Genomic DNA, 8,544 nt, shown 5'->3' with positions numbered 1-8,544 from the left:
CCCTGGGTGCCGCGCTGTTCGGAGTGACAGGAGAGCCTCGAGCAGGGCCCAGCGCTCCCTCAGCCGCCTAAGCCGGGGGGAGAGTGAATTCCAGCCGCACATTCCCGCAGTTCTTCGCAGGAACTTCTCCCTCTCTTTTCCCCTCCCTAAGGCACACACCAGCCTGGCCCAACTCCCACCCAGCTCTCTTTTCTCAGAGCCCCCACCCACGGCGTTGACGGAATGGAGTGCCCTTCCCATTGGCCCGAGCGCCATTCCCTGAGGTGGCACCGTCTGCCTGATTGGCTGGCCACTCCCGCACCCCGCCCACCCCTCCACTCGGGTTGCCCAGCTCCCGCCCCCCAGCATCTCCTGGAGCCCCAGCCCCCGTCGCCTCCCTCCGCGCACCCGCTCGCGAGCCCAGCCCGGCTCTGCTCCCTCGCCCGGCGACACGGCCAACGCGCTGGCCCCGCCCCCGGGGCGCGCGGCTTATAAATACAGCTGCGCGGCGGGCCGTGCGAGAGCGTAGCGGAGGTGCGGTTGTGAGTCGGTGCCCGGAGCGGGGAAACCTCGGGCTCGGGGGAGCGCAGCGGCGGGGGTCGGGTTGGAGGTCCGAAGGGAGTGACTAGGGAACCCGGTGGGCTGCTTTCCTTCCGGTGCTTTTGATTTTTCTTGCCTTTTGGTCTCGGCTGAGTGTCGCCCATTGAGCAGAGATCCCCTCGCAAAACCCGGAGCGACCCTCCCGTCAATTGTTGGGCGCGGAATCGCCGGGAGCTTTGCGGTGCCCCGAGCGCGGACCAAGCGCGCGGGGCGCGAAGGCAAGGGGAGCGGAGCCGGTCGCGGGCGGGGGCCTGGAGCTTGCCTGCCTCCCTCGCTCGCCCCACCGGGTCCGCTCGCGCAGGGCGCGCGCGATGAAGGCGGTGAGCCCGGTGCGCCCCTCGGGCCGTAAGGCGCCGTCGGGCTGCGGCGGCGGGGAGCTGGCGCTGCGCTGCCTGGCCGAGCACGGCCACAGCCTGGGCGGCTCGGCGGCCGCGGCGGCCGCGGCGGCGGCAGCGCGCTGCAAGGCGGCCGAGGCGGCGGCCGACGAGCCGGCGCTCTGCCTGCAGTGCGATATGAACGACTGCTACAGCCGCCTGCGGAGACTGGTGCCCACCATCCCGCCCAACAAGAAAGTGAGCAAAGTGGAGATCCTGCAGCACGTTATCGACTACATCCTGGACCTGCAGCTGGCGCTGGAGACGCACCCGGCTCTGCTGAGGCAGCCGCCGCCGCCGGCGCCGCCGCACCACCCGGCCGGGACCTGTCCGGCAGCGCCGCCGCGGACCCCGCTCACGGCGCTCAACACCGACCCGGTGAGAGGCCGGCTGCCGGCCCGGGGCGGACCCCGTCGGAGTCCAGAAGGGCGGTGGCGGGGTGGTGGGACGCGGGCGCTCCCTTTTTCTCGGGGCAGGGGCGAGAGTGACAATTGCACCTTCCCGCTCCTCCGGCGCCGGGGGCCGCCAGCGGCGGGCTGGGTGCAGCGAGCGCAGGCCGGGTGAACGCGCGGGGCGGGACTAGGGTTGTGCGCACTGTGGGCTGTCAGGTCCAGCCTGTGCCCAGGGAAAGGGGCGTCCCCAGGGCTGTAGGCCGGGGTGGGGGCGTCGGCGGACCAGCCTGGGTTCCGAGAACGAATCGAGGAAGACCGTGGCGAGTGCGTTGTTCGCGCCTGCTCACCTTTCCTTTGGTGTTCGTTGCTGTTCCAGGCCGGCGCGGTGAACAAGCAGGGCGACAGCATTCTGTGCCGCTGAGCTTAGCTGCCCAGGTGAGCGCGCGTTTCCTTTCTCGTGTGGCCGGTCGCCAGAGACGCCAGTCCCCGGCGCCTTCCGGTGCCAGCCACAGCGGCGTTCTTTGCCTCCAGCATTTCTGAGGGCAAATTCCCAAGGAGGTGGACACCCCTTCTCTTTCCCTGCCACCCGGTTAGTAAGTGAAGCCGTACTTAGCTTCAGCAACTGGGGATTCACTCTAAATGGAGACGGATCAGCTCACGCTCCCGCCACCCCCCGTGCCGCCCCCAGCGACCGGCGGGCTCTAACTGTCCTCTCCCTGCCGAGGGAGGGTACCCTCGTGGGCGTGGTGCCCAATGGCCCCGCCGCGCACTCTGACACCCACGAAAGAGGACGCAGGCAGGGCCCGGGAGTGGATCCCCTCTACGGGCTTCCCGGGGGCCCGCAGCTGCCTGCTCGGCGCCTGGCCGGGCGGCGAACTGCGAGTGTAGTCTGACCCGGTGGTTTGTTTTGGGTTGTTGATCAAGCATGTCTTGAGTTTGGTCGGTGGCGCCAGTTAGTCTGCAGCGGGAAGGTTCACACACCCCCTCTATTCATTCCTCTTCCACAGGTGTGCGGCCGCCTGAGCCCGAGCCAGGAGCGCAAGAAAGGGAGGGGGAAGAGCAGAAGTTAGAGAAAAAGCCACCGGAGGAAAGGAAAAAAACATCAGCAAATCCTAGAAACGTTTCACTCGTCATTCCAAGAGAGAGAGGGAAGAAAAATAAAACTTTCATCCTTTTTTTTTTTTGCACGTTCATAAACATTCTACATACGTATTCTGTTTTGTTTCGTTTATAACCGCTGTAAATTGTACATTTCTGTGTTTTTTGGAGGTGCAGTTAAACTTTTTAAGCTTAAGTGTGACAGGACTGATAAAAGATAAAGAGCAAATCCGACTTTTAGAAACCTACTTTGTGACCAAGGAGCTCAATTTTTGTTTTGAAGCTTTACTAATATACCAGAGCATTGTAGATATTTTTTTTTTACATCTATTGTTTAAAATAGATGATTATAAGGGGGCAGGGAACTTTCTATTCCCTGCAGGAATGTTACATATTGTATAGTTAACTGAGTGACATTTCATACCATGTATATATAGAGATGTTCTATAAGTGTGAGAAAGTATATGCTTTAATAGACTACTGTAATTATAAGATATTTTTAATTAAATATTTTTTTGTAAATATTATGTGTGTGTTTTTTTTAATCTATGGGAATATTTCTTTTGGAAAATTATTTTCCAGCTCAGTTGAAGAGCTCTTGGTATCTTGAATGTCTTTTCTGTTTGGCCTGGCTTTTAATTTGTTTTTGTTTTGCCCAGTGTCCTGTAGACTCGGAAGTAAGTTATAGAGCTAGTGGTCCTGCATGACTGCATGAGATGTTTAATCACAAAATAAACTTGTTCTGAGTCCATTCAAATGTGTTTTCTTTAACCTAGATTGAAATCTTTGTATTTGAAGCATACATGTTGATAATATGCTTTATCAGTTTTTAAGTACAGGGTTTGATAGTGTAATATATAAAGAGTAAGTGTGTTTTTTGTTTTTTAACTGAGGTCAAAATGGATTCTGAATGATTTTGCTTACAGGATGGGGAAATGCTTGGATCCTTACGAGTTTAGGAAATCTGTTTTAATCAAAGTGAAAAAATGCTTATCATTCTTCATTTTACACTAAAACTTAATGTCACTAAGTTTCATGTCTGTACAGACTATTTAAATCATAGAAATGAAAAATGTTCTCTGCTTGCTACCAAAGGACAAACTCTTGGAAATGAACACTTTCTGCTTTCCTTCCTCCAAAGAATATTAATAGGCAACAGTGGGAGAAAAAAATTTGAAAGGCATAATGGCAAATCCTTCAAGCAGGGGTAAAAGTCGATCTTCAAACATTAACTTTAAGTAGACCAAAAATTCTGATGACCACATCTAGATTATTTTTTTATAAAAATGATTTTCACTATAGCTATGTTAGTTAACCGCTAAACTACTGTCCAATCTCTTGTGATGTGCAACTTTTACATGTGAATATTAAAGTAGATTTATCTGTCTTGTACTGTGATTTCTGGTCTCATTTCTTCAAAACCTTACACTTATTTTTAAGACTTTATTTTCTCTTTAAGGAAGGTAGTGTTTTCTAGGTTAGGTAGGACTTTCAGGGCTTGTGAGCATTATGCATTTAATGTGATCAGTACTCTACCCACCAGTTAGATGGAATTTTTAGAGTGAGAGAGAATTAAGTAGGATTTAATTGGGTGCTTTGTAAATAGTCAACTGTGTGTGTAACGTGGTCTGTTTGATTTTTAAAAGGAAAGGATTTGTTTTAGATTATACAAGAATAAAAGTATTATAGACCCAAGGGACTTTTTATGAGGTCAAAGTCAAATATTTATATGAATATGAAATATGGCTTCTCGTAGTCAGTTGAAGTGGCAATATCTCAACAGAAATGAACAAAGTTAATGCTAATAGGTTCAAAAAAATTGAAAGATTTAAAAAGTCTGTCCCCTATCTCCAGTGTGTCATCCCCTCAGCTTTGACATTTCACGGGTCTTAGGTAGTTATAGAATTTGATGTATTTGATGTTGAGGCTTATAAAGTCAGAGGACTGCTTGTTTAAATGAGGTTTATTTTTATTTTTGATATTATTCATTCTTGTCACACATCAAGAGGAAAACACAAGAGCAGTGCTGGAATTCCAAACCTGAAGAATTCTAACGATTGCATTCGTTGGTATTAAGAAAGGGGACAATCCCTCCTTTTTATTTGGCAGTTTAATTTCAGTAGGAAGCAAGTCACATGTGCTCTGTTGGCTGGAGTTCGGCATCTGTCAGGCCTGGGTACCATATCCCACCTAAATCTAAGCACAGTTTAAACTTACGCTGGGAGACTAGGTACCTCAAAATAAATATTTTTGAGTTTTGAAGATAGGTGTTGCTCCTTAATTTCATATGTGGGCCATGGAAAACCACTAAAAGGCAAGAAAAGTATTATGCATGTTACATTTGAGAGACTTGGCATTTTCCCCTTAGCCACTCACACAGCATTGGATGTCTCTAAAGAAACAAAGTCACTGTTTATTTTTTTTTAATTATATGCAGTTGTATAAGATAGTTCGTTCTGTTAAATTTTGGCTGTGTCCTAACCAAGTAACCAGGTAACAAAAACATTCTGAGTCATGTATGTAGGTAGTTCTAATTATTCAGATATTTGGTTTAACAGAGAAAAATATCCTGACTTACCTCATTTAATTTGTCTACTTTTCATTGTATAGGCACAACCAAAGAGTAAGAATCATTTAAAACCTACAAAGAAAAAAATCTCGCTGTGGGATGTTGTTTCTCGTGTGGTTTTAAAATCCTGAACATCTCAGACATTTTATGTTAAAGGAGGGAAAAGAAAAAACTTTTCATTTCGAAGAACTAATATACTTTGATATTGTATAAATCTTAAGTTTATTGTCAAGATTTAACTGACTTTTTAGAACTTTAAAAAATGTTGACCCCATAATCTATTGTATTAAATGCCTCTATAATAAATCTTCACTGAGCAAAGGGTTCTGAAGTTCGTGGGTTTTAATTGACTTCTACTGAGTTATGCAATTTTTCATTATCAAGAATGGGTCTCTTGATGGATCACCTCAATTATTTACAGTGTTTCTTACCAGGTGGTGAAAAATGTGTCTTGAAAATGGTGATATGAACGGAAAGAAAATCTAGTTTGAATGCTAGGGAAATCTTGTCTACTCTTAGGTGTCTGCTAGGAGAGGAAGCACGAATCCCAAGAAGGCAGCGGAATGATATTCAGGGAAACTAGACTCCCCTCTGACACACACACACACACACACACACACACACACACACACACACACACACACAGTAAATAATGTAGACAGAAAAATTATTTCACAGTAGTTCAGAGCCAAATAAAACTGGCTCTGCCTTTCTAGCTGATGCACTTTAATTATATGTATGTTAATCAGCCCAGATAGCCCTTGGGTCTCAACAGGGCCAAAGACCAACCCTTCCAGGTTTCTGCGGAGGGAAAAGCTTCCCTTTGCTGCTTTGCAAGTCCAGGAAATTAATTTACCCACCTCAGAATTAATCTTAGTAGGGCTGCCCTCAGTAGGTACTCTTCAGACCCAGACGATTTCTTTCAATTACAGCCCATGACATTTTGCTAAAATATTAATTATATTAATTAGAATCATTGCCCAAAAGGTTTTAAAATTGTAATTTTACTTAGAGTTCTACCTTGAGCACTGACACAATAGATACTTGAAAAGATAAAGAAAACTCTTAAAAAGGGAACTAATTTGTTCAAGAGAGACGAACTGCAGTCTTAGAAACTTAATTGAAAATAATTTCAAATTTTTAATGAATTTTTAAAAGTGTGTTTTTGCGTTCAGGTGCCTCCTTCATATTGATTTATATCCTGGCCAGTTCTAAAAAGTTTCGCTTAAGTGCTAAACTCGGGTCTGAACCACATTGCCAAAGGTTTTCTATACTCACCCAAGCAAAGCAATTCGACAGTCAGCTGCTGAAGGTGGATCCATCATTCATAAGTCTGCACAGTAAATTCACACATGGGATATGAAAAAGGGGCCATAAAAATTGAAGTTAATTTGAAAAGCCCCTTTGAGTCCATAAAAGAGTAAACACATCAGTTTCTGGGGGAAGAACAAAATGTGTTACGTGTATGCCACGGGCTAAAATGTGATTAAAGAGGAATTAAACTTAAAATCTTTAAATAAAGAGACCGAAGACAAATTTTCTATATGAATCCACTGTATCTGAATGTTTTTTCAATAAGAAATCTCATACTTTAGAAAGAGATTTTCTAAGATATTACAAAAGTATTGGCAAAATATACAAATTTCTGGTGAAACAGGATACCATTATTTGCTTTAAATTACCGTTTCTCAATTCGTGATGCTATAAAGTGCATATCAGCACTTTTAGCATGCCTATTAAATTCAAATTCTAAAATTTTATCTTTCATTCCAAAGTTTAATTTCTAAAGGACTGTACAGCAGTCCTGCAGTTGTCCTTCGTGCAAATTCATATATTTTAGAATATTTCTTAAATATTTACTTAAATGTTTAAATATTTTCTTAAATATTTTAAGCATTTTCTTAAATATTTACTGCACATTTCATAAGCTTTAGCAGTCAATTGAGAGACTGTAGCTGCGTGTGTGTCTCTGTGTGTGTGTTTACCTAAAAATAGTTAACCAACATACAGGAAAATATCTTTTTAAAAGGTGTTTTGCTCTAAAAAGTAAGTAAACTGTGTTAACCTTCCTCCATTCTCTCTCCACTTTAATTCCTAAGACTGGAGATTTTCGTAAAGATGCACCCTTCATTTTTTGGACAGCTATGAGTTAGCCATGTTATGTTTAAGCATAAAGTAAGATAGAAAATAAAGAGCAAGTAAATCAATTCTCATGTTTATCATATCCTAGAATTTGGTTTAATCTCATAAGTAATCTGAAGAAAAAAAAAAGAATGAAAACAAAAGGGGTACGTACTTATATGTCAAACCTCAGAGAAAGCCAGGGAAACAGACCTAAACTTGTAGACATAAATTTTCCACCTTACTTCAGCAATACTTCTTAGAAATACTTTTTGTACATATTGGACCTGAGTCCATGGCCCTAATTACAACAAAGTAGGCTCCTTAAGATAGAAGGCTATGCAGAATTCATCTTTGCATGCCCTACGGTGCTTAACCAGGGCATGGTAGAGTATCTGTTGCTCTGCATTAAGAATATCCCCTTAACAGTGTATCTATCTTCCCAGAGCGCTCAGTGACTCATTTGCCCCTTCATCTACACTGACTCACAACTGAGCTTCAGCCCAATATATCTAACTGCCTTCTTGTTCTGTCTGCCTCTCAAGTGCAGTAGATTTGAAACAGCATTTTATGGTTTCTGCAAACATGTCACTCTTTCTGAATTCCTTATTGTCTTAGTGAATTTGGGCTGCCATAACAAAGTACCATAGATTGGGTGGCTTAAACGACAAACACTGATTTCTCCCAGTTCTGGAGGCTGGGAAATCCAAGATCAGGGTGCCAGCCAATTCGGTTCCTAAAAGTCACTGCCATTGCTGGATGAACGTAGCAATCCACTTGCTTCCTTCAGATCCCCACAGTCACACGGGGTGCTTGGCTTCCTCCCTGGAGCTGCACCGTAAGATAGAAGAAGAACCCAGGGCTAGGCAAGGTCTTCTTCCTGCCCCCATGACCTGGATGGAAGGATCCTTCAACTTTCATTTCCCCCCAGTCCTTTCTCTCCTTTACTTCCGGCTGCCCTGAAGCACAGTCTATGCTTCAGCTGCACTGAAGGTCTCGTCCTGCTGGTGCTAGACGGCAAAGCATGCTTATCTCTCTAGTCTTGACAGAGTATGATTGATATCCTGAGTGTTAAGAAAAGAGGAGGCTCAGGAAGGACACACGTGGAACATTGCGGGGGGGGGCACCTGCCCAGCCAGCCAAACCAGCTAAGTCAACTTGCCCATCTGTGGGTAGGGCTGACCTATCCACATCCAAAATGGCATGCTTTTTTATGCTTCCCTTCCTCGGTACATGGTGCTACCCCTGCCTGGATCCTTTCACCCCCACTCCCAGTCTAGGCTATAGTTGACCTCCTCACCATCCTGTAAGACCCAGCTGTCCCCTCTTCTGCAAGAAGTATATGATGCCTCTCCCCTTCACCCCCCAAAGAGCTAACACACCCCTTGCTATAGTATAATTATTTTCACAT

At 45.6% G+C, this 8,544-nt stretch overlaps 1 protein-coding gene across 1 annotated transcript; it reads left to right on the top strand.

The window, feature by feature from the left end:
- Positions 1-484: 484 nt before the first annotated feature.
- On the top strand, positions 485-3,835 carry ID4 (inhibitor of DNA binding 4). The gene is made up of 3 exons (XM_057555422.1): positions 485-1,331; positions 1,722-1,780; positions 2,353-3,835. Exons 1-2 carry the CDS (start codon positions 891-893, stop codon positions 1,764-1,766), a joined length of 486 nt encoding a protein of 161 aa, XP_057411405.1. The 5' UTR covers positions 485-890; the 3' UTR covers positions 1,767-1,780; positions 2,353-3,835.
- The last annotated feature ends 4,709 nt before the right edge of the window (positions 3,836-8,544 follow it).

Source organism: Balaenoptera acutorostrata, chromosome 10 (assembly GCF_949987535.1).
Source record: "Balaenoptera acutorostrata chromosome 10, mBalAcu1.1, whole genome shotgun sequence".
Classification (NCBI taxonomy): domain Eukaryota; kingdom Metazoa; phylum Chordata; class Mammalia; order Artiodactyla; family Balaenopteridae; genus Balaenoptera; species Balaenoptera acutorostrata.
The sequence above is the reverse complement of the archived record's forward strand: the minus strand, read 5'-3'. Positions and strand labels throughout refer to the sequence as shown.